This window comes from Ciconia boyciana, chromosome 8, assembly GCF_034638445.1.
Source record: "Ciconia boyciana chromosome 8, ASM3463844v1, whole genome shotgun sequence".
Classification (NCBI taxonomy): Eukaryota; Metazoa; Chordata; class Aves; order Ciconiiformes; family Ciconiidae; genus Ciconia; species Ciconia boyciana.
Window position 1 is genome coordinate 46,072,697 of NC_132941.1, and position 20,073 is coordinate 46,092,769.

The 20,073-nt window shown below is 39.9% G+C and overlaps 1 protein-coding gene across 1 annotated transcript in view; it reads right to left on the reverse strand.

Annotated features, from left to right (window-relative positions):
* The window catches only part of FRMPD2 (FERM and PDZ domain containing 2), a 42,894-nt gene that overhangs the window by 10,035 nt on the left and 12,786 nt on the right, over window positions 1-20,073 (reverse strand). The window contains exons 8-21 of the mRNA XM_072870483.1: window positions 16,217-16,288; window positions 15,360-15,534; window positions 14,435-14,585; window positions 14,200-14,338; window positions 13,141-13,293; window positions 10,707-10,892; window positions 9,653-9,809; window positions 6,855-7,065; window positions 5,832-5,935; window positions 4,109-4,207; window positions 2,871-2,978; window positions 2,633-2,749; window positions 1,925-2,160; window positions 1,241-1,345 (exon numbers count right to left, since the gene is read on the reverse strand). Of these exons, the coding sequence (XP_072726584.1) occupies window positions 1,241-1,345; window positions 1,925-2,160; window positions 2,633-2,749; window positions 2,871-2,978; window positions 4,109-4,207; window positions 5,832-5,935; window positions 6,855-7,065; window positions 9,653-9,809; window positions 10,707-10,892; window positions 13,141-13,293; window positions 14,200-14,338; window positions 14,435-14,585; window positions 15,360-15,534; window positions 16,217-16,288 (2,013 nt within the window). The remainder of the gene's footprint in view (window positions 1-1,240; window positions 1,346-1,924; window positions 2,161-2,632; window positions 2,750-2,870; window positions 2,979-4,108; window positions 4,208-5,831; window positions 5,936-6,854; window positions 7,066-9,652; window positions 9,810-10,706; window positions 10,893-13,140; window positions 13,294-14,199; window positions 14,339-14,434; window positions 14,586-15,359; window positions 15,535-16,216; window positions 16,289-20,073) is intronic.

Below are 20,073 nucleotides of genomic sequence, written 5' to 3' on the forward strand. Positions count from 1 at the left end.
GTTTTTTTTTTTAAATAGGAAAAAAAAGGAAAGAGAATATTACTCCAAAGTCCCATCTAGTTGTAATATACTTCCCTAGGCAGTAATCTTGTTTTATTTTCTCAGGAAAATGCAACGCTACGTGGCTATATAAAACTATTTACTAAATGTTCATAAATTTTTCCCTATGCTAACATAAAGATGGGGTTGCATCTTTTGGTCAGTCTCTAGCCCAGCTTCCAAACTATGCAATATCCATTCAGCAATTATTAACCTTTCAGACAATATGTAAAGCATGGACCTGAATTTGTGCAGCCACTTGAGAGCCTACAGCTCAGAGGAATTCCAGATTAACCTAAGAATCATGTTCTGTCCATCTACATCCCCTGGCCAAATTCAGATGAAAAAGCAGCCCTCAATTTCTTCTGCAGGCAATGAAATGGCTGTTGCTTCCCACTCCATTTCAGCAAGGACTGCGAAGACATCTCAGCCTGGAGGGCTAAATTCAACTTTGACAGCCAGGACAAAGAATTATTATTCAAATGTGGCAGATAGTTTTCACTGCTGCCTTCTCTGGTCCTCTAAATATATGGAGAACTGTATTTCCTTATATTAGGAAATAAAATTGGCTAGGGCCCTTTCTCTGGCCTTCAGAGTAAGAAGCATGGCTTATCTTGAGTCCATACAGCTAAACTTTCAGCACCTGAGCATGGAACGGCTTCTGTTATACTGCTTGTTGAGGCACAGGCCAAAGCCATGCTGGGGCTGTCGACAATTAAGCAGTGCCTGTGGGCCACTGCTCGAGCCCATGCCATGGTCCTGTGTAACCTGCTTGTACAGACTCAGCCTTTGAGTTCCAGGAGCTCCAGGGGAGCAGCAAAACCAGTCATGACTTGGGGAATTCTTTGCATCGCTGCATTTTCTAGAGGCTCTGGCTATATCCCTCCCTGACCAAACGCCACTTTCAGTGGCAGGTCTTGTTCTCAACTTGAGTAAGGATGAAAAGGGCTTGTACTGCCATGGGCTTTATGCTGGCACACTTTCATGGATTCTGCGGGCAAGAACTGGGGAATGAGCAGAGCCAGTACTTTATGCTTTCTCTGTCAATCAACTAGACACTTAGGTCTGAAATGTGCCATGCTAACAGTTTTTGTTATCAGCCTATTTTCTATCTTTGTTCCAGGTAAATACACTTCCCTATGTGTTTCTTAGTCATGTAACAGTTTGACAGACACACTGAAAGAATAACAGTAACACTTGCAGTCACACTGATTCCAAAAGTCCCATCTTCTTTAACAAGCTCCACAGTATAGATTTCCTTTGAGTTGGTTTCAGATGGAGACGGCAAGTGCAAAGAATCAGCTTCCTGTCTCAAAAATACAAACATTAATGAGACTACAGCATATCAATAAAAAAGGGGGGAAAGGGAAGAAAAAAAAGAAGAGAGAGTTTCCAGAAGTTATAAAGAGTTTGATCCTGCTGTCACTGTAAGCCTGGAGTGGTACCATTTATATCCCTGACATTATTTCAAGCTTACACTAATGTTACTCAAAATATAATCTGTCTAAATGTGCATAAGCTGAGTATAGATAGGGAGGCTGTCTAATAGTAGGAAATTAGACACAAAATGTTGCCGTTCTGTGCCTGGTTGAAAACTTAAGAGATTGCAAGAAAATAATCAAAATTTTGTACCTCCACTGGAAAAGGGAGAAGAATTTTTAATAACATTTTGTGGCATGGTTTCCCCATTTTTTCACATATTCAAGACATGTCTATCATTTTGACATTTCCCAATGTAATTTACAAGCAACATCTTCCAAGGTTTTCTTTCTGCTTTCCTCATTTTCTTAATTTCTCGGTTACTTTCTGTTCTTAGTATAGCTGGCATGTTGTTAAGACACATGCTGGGTGTAATGTTACTGAATAGCATCAAAATCTCAGTTACCTCCACATCCAGGCTATCAGCTGAAGGAACTGGAATCCTAGGGCCCAATTTTGGTGCTAAACTCCAGGAAAGAGCCTTCTCAAGTTCATCTAAATTTATGTCCTGTTCTTTGGGGAGAGCTGTATGACAATCCTGAATCTTTTTTCTCCCACTGTCTACACAAGACATCTCAGATCCACTAGTGCTGTTTCCTCTTGATAGATTCTTTTCTTCGTTTAATCCTTCTTCATACATGTCTGTAAAGCCATACCAAAATAAACCTTGCTGAATGCAAACAGTAAGTAAACTTGAAGGTGAATACTATTATACCTCAGCACCGGAGGACAAAGTAACTTCCTACATCAACTGGTTGTGAAATCAGATCTATAAAATGAGTCAGTCATTGTAAAATGGAGCACTGCTATTATAAGTGTGGAGAAATGTGTTTGCTTCATCACTGCAGAGGACTATGATTCTATCAGAGAAAGAAATGCCAAAATTCTGTTGGTATTCATCAGTGCAACCCATAATAGATTTTTTCACACCAACTGTAGAACAGAGATCACATGATACCTACTAGAAGTTAACTATTTTCACTGCTAGCCTATGGTTATTATATCTGGCACTGAGTAGCAAGGAAGTACTACTACATCTCGGTGCCTAATAAATACCAGTGTCCTGAGTTAACTATTAGCATTCTGTAGCCAGAAAAGGCATTTGCCTTTATACCTTTGGGTTGAGAGATGATGAGCTCCACTTCATTGGGAGAATTCTGTATGATTTTAACTGCAGTATTAAATGAAACGCCCTCGAGACTAATATTATTCACAGAGATCAGTCTTCCTCCTTAAAAAAAAAAAAGGATAAAAACAAGACAAAGGACATCTAAATAAGGAAATAAATCCAGAGTAGCTAACTTTAAACCATGAAAGTATTTTAATTCTAATTAAAAACTAAGGACAATGACCTGGTTTGATATTTCCAGCTCTGTCTGCAGGTCCCCCAGGGATAATTGAAGCGATAAAGATACCGAGGTCTAATTTTCCTACATTTTCTCCTCCAATAATTACAAAACCTGCAAAAATGAGATAGCATGAGAATGCAGAGACACTGGCAGTATTACAAAAGATGAAGCTTAGGAGCACAAAAGGCTCTTACTCCAATGGTGTAAAGTTTATACATGGTATGGAGAATGGGAAGCTGTGGTTTACATGGCATCAAGGTCTTGATTTGGGAGAGCTTTAAACTTACATTATAATTAAAGTTGACTTTGGCGGCTATCTAAATATAATTTCTCATTAAGAATACTTTCTTGGCTTGGGACTTTTAAAGATTCCAACTACTTTCTTACAAGAGTCATAAACTGTGTGCACCTTAGTATTTAACACCTGCAGGAGGAAAACGGTTTTAAAAGCTCATTAGATAAATTTGAACATTGTTCCACATCATGTAGTATAGGGCCCCTGAGGTGGGCCATGTAAACTCCTACTGAATATGTAAGAGAGATCTAAGAAAATTAAATCTATTGTCAAGTAGTTCAGTTTCACTATTCCAGCTCAGAATATTCTGCCTACTGCAGAATATATTCTTCTCACTGGTAGAATAGTTGGGTTTGGGATCAGGATGTTCCACACAGACCTGCATGATTTAGAAATTTGATTTTTAATTGTATTAATGGTCAGCTGTGAAACCTGATGGTCCTCTGAACTCATTCACAAGAACAAGATAACAGTGTCATAGTGTATTATATAACAAAAATGTTATCCAAATAAGAATCCAAATGTCAGGAAACATTCATGTTAAGGTTGTGTACACATTTGCACCCCCACAGGCAATACCTGAAAGGTTTGCAGAACATCGTCTCCCCCTGTGTAAGGTCTAAGATAAATAAAATCTGTGCGCATGTATTTCAGATACAAAACTAGACCCTTGTTCCTTTCATTCTACTCTTAGCACTTGGTCCCCTTGACATCTGTGGCCTTAGTTAATCCTCTGAAAAAACTGTGGTCTTGATTTATGCGCTTAGTCCTTTTCAGTCTCGGAAATTCTAAGTCCTTCACAAAGATTGGTAGTCTTATTCTATAAGAAGAATAAATGAGGTGAAGAAGGTTACAATCTTGCTCAGCTTGAGTCGGCAAGTATCAGTATTAGCACCAGGATCTGACAGTCCCAGTAACAAACATAACATTCATGTTCCTTACTTACCAAATCCATTCTTAGGGTCACGTTTTAGGCTGACACAAATGATTTCCCTTTCTAGACCACTTAGCAAAACTTCCTTTTGGATGGCTGGTGATCCAGGTGCTGCAGAAACAAAACAGAATAAATGCAGACTAATGCAGGGAGACAGTAGATTCATATAGTATGCAAAACTGGGGCTTCAAAAATTAAAAATTTATTTTGTCCTTGTTTTCAACATTACCATTACTTCTGAATCAATATAATGCAGGAAGGAAGCTAAAACAAGTGTTTGGAAATTTGCATTCTGTGTATGTCCTGGTTTCAGCTGAGATTGAGTTAATTTTCTTTAGAGTGGCTGGTATGGGGCTATGTTTTGGATTTGTGCTGAAAACAGTGTTGATAATACAGAGATGTTTTAGTTGTTGCTGTACTAGCCAAGGACTTTTCAGCTTCCCATGCTCTGCCAGGTGCAGAAGCAGCTGGGAGGGGACACAGCCAGGACAGTTGATCCAAACTGACCAAAGGGCTATTCCATACCACATGACGTCATGCTCAGCATATAAAGCTGGGGAAGAAGAAGGAAGGGGGGACATTTGGAGTGATGGCGTTTGTCTTCCCAAGTAACCATTACGTGTGATGGAGCCCTGCTTTCCTGGAGATGGCTGAACACCTGCTTGCCCATGGGAAGTAGTGAAGGAATTCCTTGCTTTGCTTTGCTTGCGTGCGCGGCTTTTGCTTTCCCTATTAAACTGTCTTTATCTCAACCCTCGAGTTTTCTTACTTTTGCTCTTCCGATTCTCTCCCCCATCCCACCAGGGGGGAGTGAGCGAGCGGCTGCGTGGTGCTTAGTTCCTGGCTGGGGCTAAACCACGACAACTGTTCATTCAACTGTGCATGAACATTGCAATGAAGTATATGTTCAGTAGCTGTGTAAGCGCTCCCTATAATGTTTGTTTCTGGGAGAATACACATTGATCTGCAATGTTTTTATTAAGATTAGGATATGTAAAGAGTCAGGCATGTAGTGCCTATTGAACATGAGGGTGATTTGGAGACAAAATCTCCTATGGGTTCCTTTGGAAACTCTAGCCTTTGGCTGTGTGGGCCCTTTTGGCTCTGTAGGTGCAATCCAATCAGCACTGATTGTAATGGTGACTTTTGTGGTGTTGACACTACTTAACATTGTGCAATTGCCACAATGTATTTAAAGTACAGTTCTAATTTTAAAATGGACTAACTAAATAATCATAGCTTCATATTCCATAGATCAGCTCACTGTGTGCATGCAATATGGCTTCTGTTAGAAAATTAGGTGTCCAGTTCTTCTATTCCAGTTAGTGTCATGCAAATACAAGAACAGAGGAAGGACCTGGAGCCTATGTTGTCTCATGCATGATTTATTGAGTTGTAGATCTCAATTGCAAACCAAATGATGACCTCTGAGCATAGGGATACTGCCCCATGCAATAGTCCTGGGTGTACTGAACTACGTCTCTGAAGAGCATTAGGCACCATTGACAGAATATTTTTATCATGAAGCCCCTTACTACTGATCCTGATGGAAAGCAGGAGTGAAAGGGAAGAAAACAGCTTGTCTTGCCAAACTCTGGGTTAATTCCCAGGACTAGAAGTGCAAAAGGATATTCTTTAATCTGTGAGTAGAATATATTTTGGTCTCCTGCTATTGAAACAATAAATATGGAAGGGAGACATAAATACTGTCTCTCTTTGTGATTATTATACTCACCACTGATTGTGTTCTGAGTTGAGTGGATAGAGAGGTAGTCATAACTCCTTTGCTTTCCATTCAAATTGATGTGCATTTCTGACTGGGACAGCCCTGATGTGGATCTGCACGGCAGGAAATTAAGACTGCATTACAATAACAAATCAGCAATGGTATTTAGCACTCTTCATTGTCATTAGTCTGTCAGAGCCAAGTTGGGAATGCACATGTTTATAGCCTTTCAACAAGTATTCTGAGCCACATTTCATTGTAGGGGAGAGGTAGTTCATCCTTGCCAGCATTTGCTTCCAAATAACAGCTGCCATTAGACCACTCACATCACGACTGATTTCCCCCTGTGTTTTTCTCTGAGCTGAGTGCAGGCATCAGGAAAACACAGCATAGCCTCAGCATGATTCATTTAGCCCTGCTGTCCATTTAGACAAAACCACGTCTGAAAGTTTTCCTCCTGGTAGCTCATGTTGTTCTTGGCTCTATTCTAACTCAGTATTCTAAAAGGCACTGGAATTCATCAAAGGCCTTGAGACTGTGTGCAGCTATAGTTACCACCTACACTGGTGAATGTACCAATGCAACTGAAAAGGGAGAAGTTCTTACACTGTTCTCCATGATTTGCACCTTTAGACACAGAGCAATCAATTAGGTAAGACCTGCTCAGAAACAGCTTCCACTGTGCATTCAGTTCACATACTGCCATTTCCAGAGAAGGTAGACAGACATTAAAGATTTTACTTTTATACTCCCTTATTTTTATCCTTCTCCATAACCCAGTAAGTGGTTCATTCCTGAGTCTGGTACAAATTTAAATGTCACTCTTTTTCAAGTTCTTATCTGTTAGACTGTCAGCTTCCTGCCTGTGTTTGCATTACTGCTGGCACCATGGAGCCCCAGGCCTGACAGGGCCTTTTGGTGTGACCACGATAAAGACTGCCAAAAAAGAAGTCTTTTTTTTTTAGTGGTTTGCAATGGTACAGTCTATGACTGAGTATTCTTACACACGTTTAGAGGAAAAAGCAAACCTACCTGCCAAGATTGCTTTTGTCTCTAGTCCTGTTGTTGGTTTCCACGCTGAGGTTATCACAAGATTTGCTCATCATCCCAGCAGAAAGGTTTTCCAGATTTGCTCCGTAGAGCACATTCTCTGAACGAGACAGTCTCTGAATCAGGGCAAGGTGTTCACGCTGAGCTGCGTACGTAGAATTTGATTTGTCTATTTCCATAAATTTACTTTCCTCTGAATAAGAAGGGAGAGGGGAGTAGGAAGGAAAGATAAATCCACTGATATTATCCCATCTTTTTAAGTTCAAAGCTGCTTTCTGTCTAACCTTTTGAACATGCCAGCAAAAAAGATTGACATCACAGATATATTTGTTTTGGCATCCTTGAGGATATCTAGGTCTTGGGGTGAGTGGAAAGGGTTTCCAATCCATTTCTTTCATAGAAAGTATACGCCGTATTTAGATTTCATTTCTATGAATTATACTGCAAATTCACTTTCCACAAAGACAGATGAAACGTACAACCCTGTGTAATTTAAACCTGAATATTGCCGTAAAGTATATTTTGTAAATGTTTGATGTATGAGAAATATCTGTCTGTCAGAGACTGAAACAGCCAGGTTGGTAGTTTCCCATCCTTCACAGGCCCACAACTCCAATATACATAGAGCTGAGAAGACAGGAGCTCTACTAACACACGCTCTCTTAAGTTCAGAGGGGGGCCAAGGAGCTGGCTGTTTGCTCTGAGTGATTTGCACAAGTAAAGTTCAGTAGGGGACCACCTTGGTGGCAATGCTTGCTATCCAATTTTCCACCTCTGTGTGAAAACTACTACTTGCTTCATGACGTCTGGGCTCTGCTATATGCAAATCTATCCTCTCAAAATATTTTATTTCCCTGAAAAAAGATAGTGCTGGAAGAGGCATTGTTAATTTATTTATGTTCTCAACTAGCGGGCTGGAGAGGGGATTTGAAGGAGAGAGGGACAGCAGGCAGTTGGAGACATGTCAGGAAGTGAAACAAGAACCCTGCTTGGTACAGGCTAGCACAAATATGGGCTTTAATTCTGCTTGTACATGACAGCTGACCTCCCGTCTGTTTTCCTAATAAATATTAGCCTGAATGCAACTTTCTAGAACACTACTCTGCAGCGTTAAACCTACGCTCCCTCTTTCCTCAGTGACTTTGATCAGGGGCATTTGTTAAGGCATCAGAAGGCTTAACAGTCCACAGTATTAGCACAGTCTGAGAGTTGCCATGGTGATTTCAAAGTAGAGGGTTGCTAGCAAGTTTTGAAGAGATGGTGACTTATACACCTGAACAGTGCAGCAGAAGGAAGAATTTCCCCCATACAGAAAGAGCTTTACAATCTCTTACAGGCTCACTGTGGTGGCAAAGGCAGCATTTTGAACTACTGTCTATCATTGCCTTCACAAAGCCTTTTTTTCTGGGACAGCAAGCACACACCGAACCTCAGAAACTGCAGTCACACGGCTTGTGTAAGTCTGGCTGGTTTCTGTGATTTGAGGTGCTTGTAATCAGGACCTGGGTTATAATTTTCCTAGCTCTCAATCTTTTTGTTCTCTTATATATGGAATGTAGTAATTTTTATTAAGAAATATTACCACAAGCAAATGTGATACAGGAAACTTTAAGAGTCACTATTAGGACTCATTTTTATGCTGCAAATCACAGTCCCACTAAGTTATGTTTGAAGCTACAGGAGCCCAAGCAACAAAAGGTGCCTCGAACCTAAATGTCATCCTAGTGCCTTTTTCCATGGTAACAAATTTGTGCCGGTGGAATTTCACTTTTCATGAAATAATTTTAGTGGGAAAGAAGCAATATCTCAATCATCCTGTTATATTCCATGATATAATTCAATTGCCAACACTTTTACAGTTTTATTAGAGGAAGGAGTATCCCAGCAGATAAGGCATGACACTTGGTTCTCCTGCTATGGCTCACTGGGTCAAATATTCAGTAGTTGTAAATTATGATGATTCTGTTCAAGGCAAAGGACAAGTCCTCAGCTAGTGGAAATCCATGTTGCTCCACTGAAGTCAAGAGTGATGACAGTTGTCAGCTTAGTCTGTTATTTCTTATGTGCCTCGGTTTCCCCATAATGATCCTCACCCATCTTTACAGACCATGCTGAGAACTGTGGGTGAGAAGTGCTATGTAACTGCCCTGGGCTGAGCAGAACCTTGTCTTAGAAACTATGGAAAATCTGAAGTTTAAGGAAGTAATAGTCATATCTTCTACAGCCATGGCAAAGCCTACGATAAGAGCAGCTAGCAGTTACATAGTTGAGTGGGTGTTAACAGATGTGCTTTTGGTTTGGTGGTTTTGTCCTGGGACTGAACCATAGGGTTGAACCCCTGTCGTATGCAGAGATAACCAGTTAACTAAATTCAGCTCCAGCACATCTGGGCACTACTATAGTTATTCTTTGTGTGGAACATTTATTAGGTTACATTTGGGGTAAGTCTAATATGTTTCTTTAGAATTCTCAGCAGGTTTCCTGAAGGGAAGTGTGATCATGCTTTTTTTCAAATCTGAGTTTAGCTATATAGTTATTATCATCAGAGAACCCCTCTCCACCCCCTGCACACACCCACTCCCATGCACACACTAAATTAGACTTACACACCTCTAACTTCCAGTGAAGTAGGAGACATTATTTTTTGCTGTGCAAATAAGACACTGAAGCACAGTGAAACTGATGTGTCAGGTTCTGATTCTCAGCTTTACTGAATGCACCTTTTCTAAAACCTAAGCTTGTCCTGTGGCCTGAACAATGAAAGTGCATTTATACCTCACCTGATGAAGTTTGCCGTAGTTGCCTAGAATTCATCTGTGCATTGAATTTGTGCTGGGCAGAGCAGAGGTCCAGTAGATATTTACATGTCTTTGCTGTATCGGTAATGAAGGTGTGTTTCTTGCCACTGAAGCTGCTTTCAATCATGAATTTTTTTCTCTAAAGGGGAAAAAAACCCACAGCGTGCTTCATATATCAGTCATTACACTGAGGCACTGAAAGTTCATTTGTATAATCTTGATTTGTCCAGTTGTATTTACGTCTGGCTGCATGCCTTTTGGGTGCAGTAAATCCCTATTGTAAATTCAACAGTTTTTAGTAAGGTGTCTGTCATTGGGATCATACCTGCCCTATGTCGAAAGTCAAGAGCCTTTGGACATTGACTGCATTGGGAGCAGGTTGATAGAACTGGCAAAATTTGGCCCTACGGTTGTTAAAATGATTAACCAATTTAATGTGAAAATGAAAATATCTTCATGGGGCAGAAGGGCCATTTTGGGAGAGCAAACAGGGTGGGAAATGTGTGATGCAGGTGGACACCTACACTGTATGATGGTAGGTTGATACGCCTTTGATGGCAGAATACCATTTAGAAGGGGTCACAATCTTGTCACCAATACTGGTTTGTTAACAGATGTCAACATACTAAGAGATGAGGATGGGAATAATAAGATCTGCAAAGAGGGAGACATGATCCCATGACCTGATGTAGGAAGGAAAACAAAATAAAAGGGAGAGAGAAGTAAAGATGAGAGAGGAATGAATATGGAATATGGTTTGACATAGTCTCTGTAATAGTCAACATCAGATTGTTCAGTTTTATAGTAATTTGACTCCAGCCTTGGCAAAAAACTCCAGAACTAAACCTCACTAAGAACTGGATATCTTGGGATCCACATCCAGATCCAGCCTTGATTTTAGACTGTTTTCAAAAAGGACTTGCCTGTACAGAATGAGTCTAATCCTGGCTCTGAATGCAATAAATTTATCAAAGTGACAGGCAGAAGGGGAGTAAAGTAGTAGAGTGGAGAAGAGATTCACTTGGTTGCAACTCACATGAGCTGAAATTCTCTCTGTTTCACGCCACTGGAATCTTAAACTGGCAATTCTTGTGTGATTTTTGACCTCGTACACAATGATGCCTTTGGCACAGATTCCCAGGATGATGTCCCCTCCTGCTCCTTTCTTCTCTTGGGACACATGATAGAATAACACTCCATATTCAGGAAGTTGCTGAGTCACCTTGCAGAGAAAAAGTGCATTTAACATGCATTATTCAAAAAGAGGCATGGGGAGAAAAGGTAGGCAGATGGGAGGGGAAATGGGTTTGAGTGCCTTTACTGAATATTCTTTCACTCTGTCAAGAAATGTTTGGAAGCCCTTACCAAATTTTCATACCTACTGCCTCACGGAATCATCACCTTACTTTGGGATATCATAGATGTCATTACGTGCATTCATTTTCCATGTGTAAAATTGAAATAACACTTTCCCACACACCTCATTTGAAGAGGTACGAGGATTATGTAGCTTCCTGCACAATAATCTAAACATCACAGTGGCACTGAGGTACTCAGCATTACTGCTACTTGGCACTTGTGTGCATTTCTGAATAGAAATCCATGCAGGATTAATGCTGCTTGACTACTGTTAAACCTTGTTTCTTTCCATTTTCTTTTCTGTGTCTTTGTTTCCCTGAGCAAACCCAGAAACCATGAGACACAGCAAATATGATGATCTTAGTAAAACTGCTAATACTTTGGTGCCAGGGCTACTCTGACATTGTTATGGACTTGTGTGGGTTCCTTTCTACAATAGGAAACTTAGACCAACTAGAAATCTTAACTGCAGCGACACCACAGCTCCCAGCCTGCAAACGAACTCACTCAGGTACATATGCCCGTTCCTTCACGGCTATTATCTTTTTAAATCAGACATTATAAATTTCCATTGCCAAGAATCTTAAGTTACAGGGCTTGCTAAATTGTACGTCAGAGTATCTCATCTAAATATAGTGGTGACGTTTGAGGGAACTTCACTGCCTCAGAATTCCCTTCAGTGCCAGACTTTATAGTAACAGATCTTCAGTATCGCTTCTTTCTTGCACTGTGCTCATTGCTGGGAAAAGTTAAGTAGGATTATACTTCAAGGGACTGAGGAGCCAGCTTCTGCCCCTGCCATCTAACTGTGCAGAGGATACTCTGAGGAACTCACCCGGAGGTTCTGGGTGTTGTTGCTTGTCTTTCTACCTCCTGTGCTTGGCCACAAAATGTTAAAATGTGACTCAGACCCTTTACAGAACTATGGAATATGAGGAGGATTTTCCATCCTCTTTTGTTATCTGCAGATCAAGATGAGTTTGTTCTAAAACTGTTTTTTTTTTTGTCTGGGAAGCTAATGTAGAATCCCCAAATGACTTTTCAACCATGAATAGAGATTTTCAGTGACCAAAATAAAACACTTCAAGAAGATCTGTTTTTCAGAAAGTATCCAGAGCACCAATGTTCAGGTCCTGAAAACTGGGGCATCTATAATCACTAGCTGAATCTGGGTTTTAATCTTTAATCCCTTTCATATTTAGAATTTGCATGTTCTTGCCATAGGGGCTATCTTTCTCACTTTGTATGATGTGTTGACTCCTTCTACAGACTTATTCATTGAAACAGATACTAACAAAGCTGCTTTTCTTCATTGGATTTGCTGTGCATGATGGGACTGTCATTAAGGCTAAGCTTCAATCTATTTCTTCAATTCCACTGACAGTGTTAGATGAGGAACTAACATAATTAAACAGCAACTGAACTAAAATGATGCTATAAATAAAAGCATGTGGCACTGCAGCAAAATGGCTACTGATATTTATCCATTATCTAATGCCTGATTCTTTTCATTTGATGGAAAGCAGAGAAGTTTGGGAGAGAAGGAGAAATTAGGGGGAAAAAATGAAATCCCACATCATTGTGACACCCTAGAGCCCTAGAGAAATAGTCATGTGAGAATATACTTCAGATAACTCCTTTCTCACTTCCAGGGTTCACAGATGTTTTTAAACAAATAACCACTACTTGTTTAGAAAGTAGCTGAACAGCTGCTATAGTTTCAGAAGTCAAGAAAGTGCTTATTCCCATGTTCTATAATCATCTCTAATACATTCAGTAGGTGTATTTATAATCATCTGGAACCCAGACTTGTTGGTAACATGCTGAAAATTTGCATCAACCCTTAGGATGTTGAAAATACCCTGAAATGTGCATTAACCCTTTATAAACTATCAGTGAAAGGAAACCTACCATGTAAATGTGATACAAGTTATTTAGAGTGACAGTATCTACAGCAGAATGAAATTCTGAGTTTTCCGTTGACTCTTCAAATTTGTTAACCTTACTAAAAGCCATTGTACCAGGCAAGAAGGAAATAATAGACAATGGTAAATAGAGAGGGGCTTTCTATCTCAAAATAAATAAATAATGTTCAGGGTATGGCAAGTTACCTTTAAAAATTCTAGTTCAGCTTCATCCTCAAATAGGGAGCGATTCATACGATGTAATTTAGCAAGCTCTCGCTGTACATATGCCAGGGTCATTTTCTCTACTCGGCTTGCTGGAATGTAGTCTTCAACACGAAAATAGCTCTTTCCATGCATCTTTGGGAGAAAAAAAAAAGAAAAAACAAAAGAGAGAGGAGCCTTTTGTTCTTTCTTGACTGTTCTTATTTGGTGCATTTCCATTTTCAGGGTGACCAGTATGCTGAAGTCACCCTGTTGCCATTTCCTGAAAGAAGATGGGGAACAGCAGGTAGTGTCCTGACAGACAAATGTGCCTCTTGCACCTGTGCTCAGCCAGGTGCTCAAAGCACACACTTCTCTGTGCATAGGGGAGAAAAGAGCTGGGCCTACAGGCATGCCTGCAGTCTTGCACTTAGAGCTGACAGCTACAGCTGCATCAGTACAACCTACAGTGGGGGACCCAGTGCCAGGATGGATCCAACCAGGTGGCTCAGACCACTCTGCGTTCAATTAATGAGCTACAGTGATTTATATAACTGAAGATGTGGCAGAGAACATAATGGGTATTTTCTGTACACTTCAAAACTAGGATAACTAGTTCAGATGTACCATCAGCGACCTTCCTGTCTTTGCAGCTTGTGGATCTGAGCTTACACACAAAATAGCTGTGAATTCTGGAGTGTTTATTTATTTTTCTCTTCCATGTTTTCTAATCTCTTTAAGGCCTTCTGCACATCCAAGCTGTGCCTATGTTGGAAATCTTCTACAGATTTTCTGGAGTTTCTTGGCTATGTTATCAATTATGAAGGACCAAGAGTCTTTCATCATTCTGCCATATTTCCTGCCAAATTTGTCTGGCTCATTACTGCTCCTTAATCAGGCAAATTTTATAATTTTTTAAATTAAATCTGAAATGTGATTATTGAAGGACTTAGCTGAAATTATGTGCTATTCACATTTCTTCTTTAAACTCTATGTCACAAACAAAAGCTGCAAAAGCTGTTGAGAGAGACCTCTGAGAAATATTGTATTATTTATCCATACCTCAGAAGCATAATTGCCAAGCTCTGCCTGTAAAGCCAAAGCGCCGAGTTTCAGGGCAGTCTCATCATTGCAATATAATCGCTCCTCCAAAATATCTTTACGAAGCTGCAGGTAAAACTGATGCCTCGTCAAGCCGTGCCTGGAACACAAAAGGGTTTAGGAACACAGGAGATGCCTTGAACAGTCACCCTAAATGCTGCTGGTTTTCCTGCAGTCAGCAGAACCATGCACTTACTGGATAACATTAAAGTGATTGACAAAGAATTTTATCCTTAGAAAGAGTGTGAAATTAATGATGGAGGTTTTCTTCTTGGGTTGGTCATTCCAGCCATCTGGGGCCACTTTGTAGAGTTTGGTCTCCTCATCCAAAAAGAAGAATTCTTTACCTGAAATGAGAATTTTGGGTTCTGTGATAAGTCTGGAGATACTTCACTAGCTCAAAGTTCTTCTGTCTTCATTCAGTGCATCACTAGCAATAAAAAATAAAATGAATCATGGATGGCAGTTGAGATTTACTTCTCTGTGTCATGGCCTAACTTATTGCTTCTTTGATGAAGAACTTAGGATAACACCTAGTGTGTAATTTAGGATTACAATTGTTAGATGCTGGATTGGTGTGCTATCTATGGAATCACTCAAGAACTGATGGAGCTTGCATTCTGCTCACCATTCAGGTTCTGCACCCCATTGTAATCCTCATGCCCTACACACAAGGGCATGCTCTTCTTCCTAGTGCCTCAGCTGTGCTTGCCATCAGAAATGGGCTAGGGAGATGTGGTTCTTGTAGATGAAAGAGCTGAGCCTGTACTCCAATTTATATCTAGGAACAAAGACAGTCAGCCTTCCTCAGTACAGTGCTTCCTGGAATTTCTGCTGGAGCTACACTGGCTCAGTTTTATTCCAGTGCAAGGCTGGGACACAGCTTTTCCTGCATGGGAATATCAGCCAGTAACAGTATGGCTGTGCTGATGCACAGTCCTAGGGTAGACATGCTTTACATCAGTGCAGTACAGTTTAAACCAATGTACCTTATTTTTGCTTAAACTTTGGATCTGCTTTCATCTGAGGATCTTAAAGGGTCTTACTGGAATTCATTAATAAAGTGACTACAGAGGCACTGAGGGAGATAACTGTTACTGTAATTAGCTGTGTCTCATTACCTTTCAGGTAAGCCAAGCCAAAGTAGAAATGTTCCACCAAGTTTGCATACGCCACCACGGTGTTGAAAACATCTCTTGCCTTGGACTTGATGTCACATTGCACCTCAAGGCACTGCCCATTGAGTAGAATCACATTGAGATCCCTTTGGGACAAATAGGATTTCCCTTTTTTAGTCTAAGAACATGTAACAAAGAGTGAAGAATGAGTGCCAAGTACAAGCAATGCAAGTTCCACAGCATTTTATTACTGAGGCCTCCTAGTCTCCTGTCTCTACATACCCTGATGGAATTGGTCACAACACTGGGCTATTCCCTGCCTCCCTTCTCATAAATTAATATCCCAAACATTTCTAATTTTTAAAAAACCCAGGGAATCCCAACAAAACAGCTGAGCATACTCAGACTCTACAATCACCAGGGTTATTCTAGATTTGAGGTTATTCTAGATTTATTCCAAATTTTCCTTGCCCTCATTTTTACTGCTATATGCTGTCAGCCTTTTACCTTATGTTAATGAAAGGTAGAGGATGTGCCTGCAAACTGGAGTCCAATGCATTGGCACTAGATGTCACATTGCATATTTGCTGTATAATCTTTGTCTCAAAAGTCTTGTGCTAAAGTGAGCATTCTTAGCTGAGAAGGACAAATTAAGCTATTTTCACACCAACAGAAACAACTATGTAGCACTGAGAATTAAATGACCTCCTTTCAAGTCTCGATACCCCTGCAGGGACCCCAACTTTGGTTTGGGAGGAGGACATGGCAAGAATACTGGGTTGGGACTCAGATGCAACTTACAAAGAGCCCCAACTAAAAGGTCACTAGATTAGTTCTAAATTCTTAATGTTCATACTTACCACAATTGATCCAGGCAGCTGTAAGGTCACTGGTGGTTCACTAGACAAAATAATAAATTCTGGACCTGAAAACTGTAAGGAGGCAATTTAGAAATTTAATAAATGTCTCGTTAATGTAATGAAGATCCTTATTTGCAAGGCACCTATTTTCATGACACTTACAGAAACTTAATTTCTTCTGAGACCTTTTCCCATTTGATTCCCAAGTTACTATGAGGACAGTCACAGACTTGTACACACATATATACACACCGCTGTGATTTCATAAGCCTAGCTTCCAAAGGGAACCAGACTAAAATGCAGAGCTGCTTTCTTCCCTGTAATGAAGGTTGGCTGATATTTCTTAATAGCAGACATTGTATTCTTTTGCTTTAACTTCAACAAACTTTAACAACACAAGATGCTTTTTTTTCTTGCTGAGCATCCACCTCGGGGAATTTTGCATATTGGGTTTTTTTCAGGTTCATCTATGCTTTTAGCTCCTTGAAGCAGACAGAAGTAACTAAACGTCTGCAAGTGGTAAGATGTGGATCCTTCCAACCATTCTCTGTGTCTTAGTACCTTGACCCATTTAGATCTTTTTTTGAGAAAATTTATGAGTTGTTTCATAATACTAGTATTGTCCTGCCAACAGACAATGAGTTTTATATCACATATAAAGAGGGACTAGCACTTTGTTGTAACAGTTGCTGGACTCCTTCTGAGGAACTCAATTATTATTCCAGAAAAAAATCATATTAACAAAATTTAAAATTAAATTTATATATAAAAAGATAATTTCCCAAAGTATCTAACTGAAACACCCCATCAAAGTTCTGCCCCTGGTCAGTCTTGAGCTTGTGAACTGGGCACAGGTGAAAAGACTCACCAGCCTGAAACCTGTCCCTTCTACTTCCATAACAGAAAACTCCACGGGCAGCAGCATCGTGGTGTTTTCTGTGATTCAGTTATTTCTGGATTTTTGTGATCCAAGTGCCAAACAAACATTATCCTTCCCATTTAACAGAGTCCTACAACAAATCAGCAACTAGAAATAGACCCTTAGGTGAACTATTGGTTTGGCCCACTCACTGCTAGCCTATGCCTTCTCTCCAGGCATACACTGTAAAAAAAATTTAAGTCCTTTGAGCACTGTTGACCAGCAAGGGTTTGGGTTCAGTGTCTCCATAAATGTATTTGCTGTTCAGAAGCTCCTGTCAAAGTGGTTGATGAAAACTGACCATATGGTGTTTGATGATTGCAGAATTCACATATGTAGGTCAGAGAGGGTTTGATTATAAGCTTTTGCTTAGTCTTCATGGAGAAGAGCTTTCACTGCCTTCAGTTCTGAGTTATCACAACTGGATCATGCCTAATTTGGAGCCTGTCAATTTAGAATACTCATCTAATGAGATGACTCGGTGGCTAATACGCACGTTACTGGAGAATGACAACTGGATGAGAGCTTTCTTTTTAGTGATATTTACATTTTGAAATCAGCTTATACGTTTTTCATTAGTCACCTTTTCCTTCCTGTGGAACAAACATTTCTGTGATGCAGCAGCTGCTGTGTAGTCCTTTGTAGACACGGAGAAGGTGGAACCTAAACTTAGCAGGTTCTGTCTGCTGTTCTTCTGAGTTCCACCAGGGATTTCTTCTACAGCACTGACCGACCTTCAAAGGAAATATCATAGTGAGCAATATATATAGCATGGAATCAAAAAAACGCAGACTTGAGGACAAAGAGTGTAAGGTACATTGACTGGCAGAGTATTATGAAATCCAGGGCAATGTCAGTTATAAGTTGTTAAATGTTTCTTTACAGACAAAGAAAAATAATTTAACAGGGATAATATTACTGAAGCCCTTTATAAATAAATCTAAACTATGCTTTAATTCAATAACAGTCTTTTTTTTCATTTGGGGAGCCAGATCTAGCTGGTTGAAGTCTGGTGAAGCCAACAGGCAAAGAATTTAGCCCCATGCCTTTCTGGGAATTCTACAGGATGAAGTCAGTTCCTCATTTCTTATTTTCTGAAGCAAAAAAGCATCAGAAAACCATAACATTTGTTGTTACTTTATTCAGAATTTTCCAGGAAGGGGAACTAAATTATTTGAAGGGTAATTCATTAGACTAAATTAATGTCTTATGGAACTGAAGGAATTTTCAATTTAATTAAGAGAAAGATGTGTGAAATCTCAGATCAGAAAGCTGTCTTTATACTATGCTATTAACCCATAAAGTAATAGTGTTTTCCACAGAGCAGACACATGTATGCTTAGAATAAACTTAAAATATAGCATATACTCTTACCAGCGAGGAAAGAATGATTACATGGTATAGAAGGAAAGGGGTTTTTTGAGGTGGATTTTTGTTAATTAGATTTTTAACAAATGCTGAAGTCACACGGAAGCTTTTTTGTTATCCCAGTTTTATCTTTTTCTTTTGCTTGTTGCAGAGTTGCTTCAGGGAACTATTCAGGGAGTTTCAAAAGGTTTTTAACAAAGTTACTGGAGTAGTTGCTGATCTCTTCTCTCTGGTATCCAGTGACAGGACATGTGGGAATGGTTCAAAGCTGTGTCAGGGGAGGTTCAGACTTGGTATTAGGAAGCATTTCTTTACTGAGAGGGTGGCCAAACACTGGAACAGGCTTCCTAGAGAGGTGGTCAATGCCCCAGGCCTGTCAGTGTTTAAGAGACATTTGGACAATGCCCTTAATAATATGCCTTAACTTTTGGTTAGCCCTGAAGTAGTCAGGCAGTTGGACTAGATGACTGTTGCAGGTCTCTTCTAACTGAATTATTCTATCCTATCCTACCCTACCCTACCCTACCCTATCCTAGTTTGCATTCCTCCGTCCATAAAGATATCTAGATATTTTTGTTTCTATCAAGATCAACATTTAACTAAGAAATATGCCGAAAAATGACCTGAAGTGACTTTTGTGGGTATAAAAATACTATTAGCTCAAAATCCAAGATGCTGTATTAAGAAGACTTTCTTTTCCTGTGGAAAACACTTCCTGTTATTAGTCCTGCGAGGTGAGAGATGCCAGACTTGACAGCTGTGTCTTCTTTATATATAGGCCATAGCCCTGCATATACTTACAAGCTTAACTTTATGAGATGTAAATTATGTCAGTTGGACTGCTTACAGAAGTGAGCATGATGATATTAGTAAGCTTTATAGATAGTAAACCCATCACTAAGTTTTGTGTTGGTTGTCCTCCTATATGGGAAATTGGTGGTTTCCAGACTAATTATTTCAACTCCACTGTTGTCATGGTACTTACAATAGGACGGTGACCTGGGTAGAAATTCAGTTGCAGATGCTTACAACCAAAAGTGGGGTTTACAGTCCCTGAAGTTCTATGGGAAACAGCTTGCTGGAAATTTGGAGAAGAGAGTTCATCTTTCAGCAGAGGAGGGGAACATTTTCTTGGCAGCATGATTTTAGATCAAGGATATCAAGATGATACCCCGGTTGATAGTCAGAGGCATGGCAATTGCTCCAAAATAGTGAGTAAATAAATCTTCTGTTACTGATATCATTGCCAGGTGTGTGATGCATATATAGATGTCTGTATAGACACATACATATGCATGTGTGTGTAGTTAGATGGGTAGACAGTTCTTCATTCACAAAAGCTGCCACTATCCTACAACCTGCTTGTAGTTCTTTATTATTGCAGGTTTAGAGGTGTACTGGGGTATCTCACATCGCTCAGCTTATTGTGGCTGATTTATCAGGAAGTTCAAACTGTTTACTTGGGATACATTTAATTGGGAGTTGATCTAAATGGAGCATTTCCTGTGGGCCTGAATTACTCATGTCATGGTTAAAAGAAGAAACTCCTGTTTAACTGGGTCAAGAACTC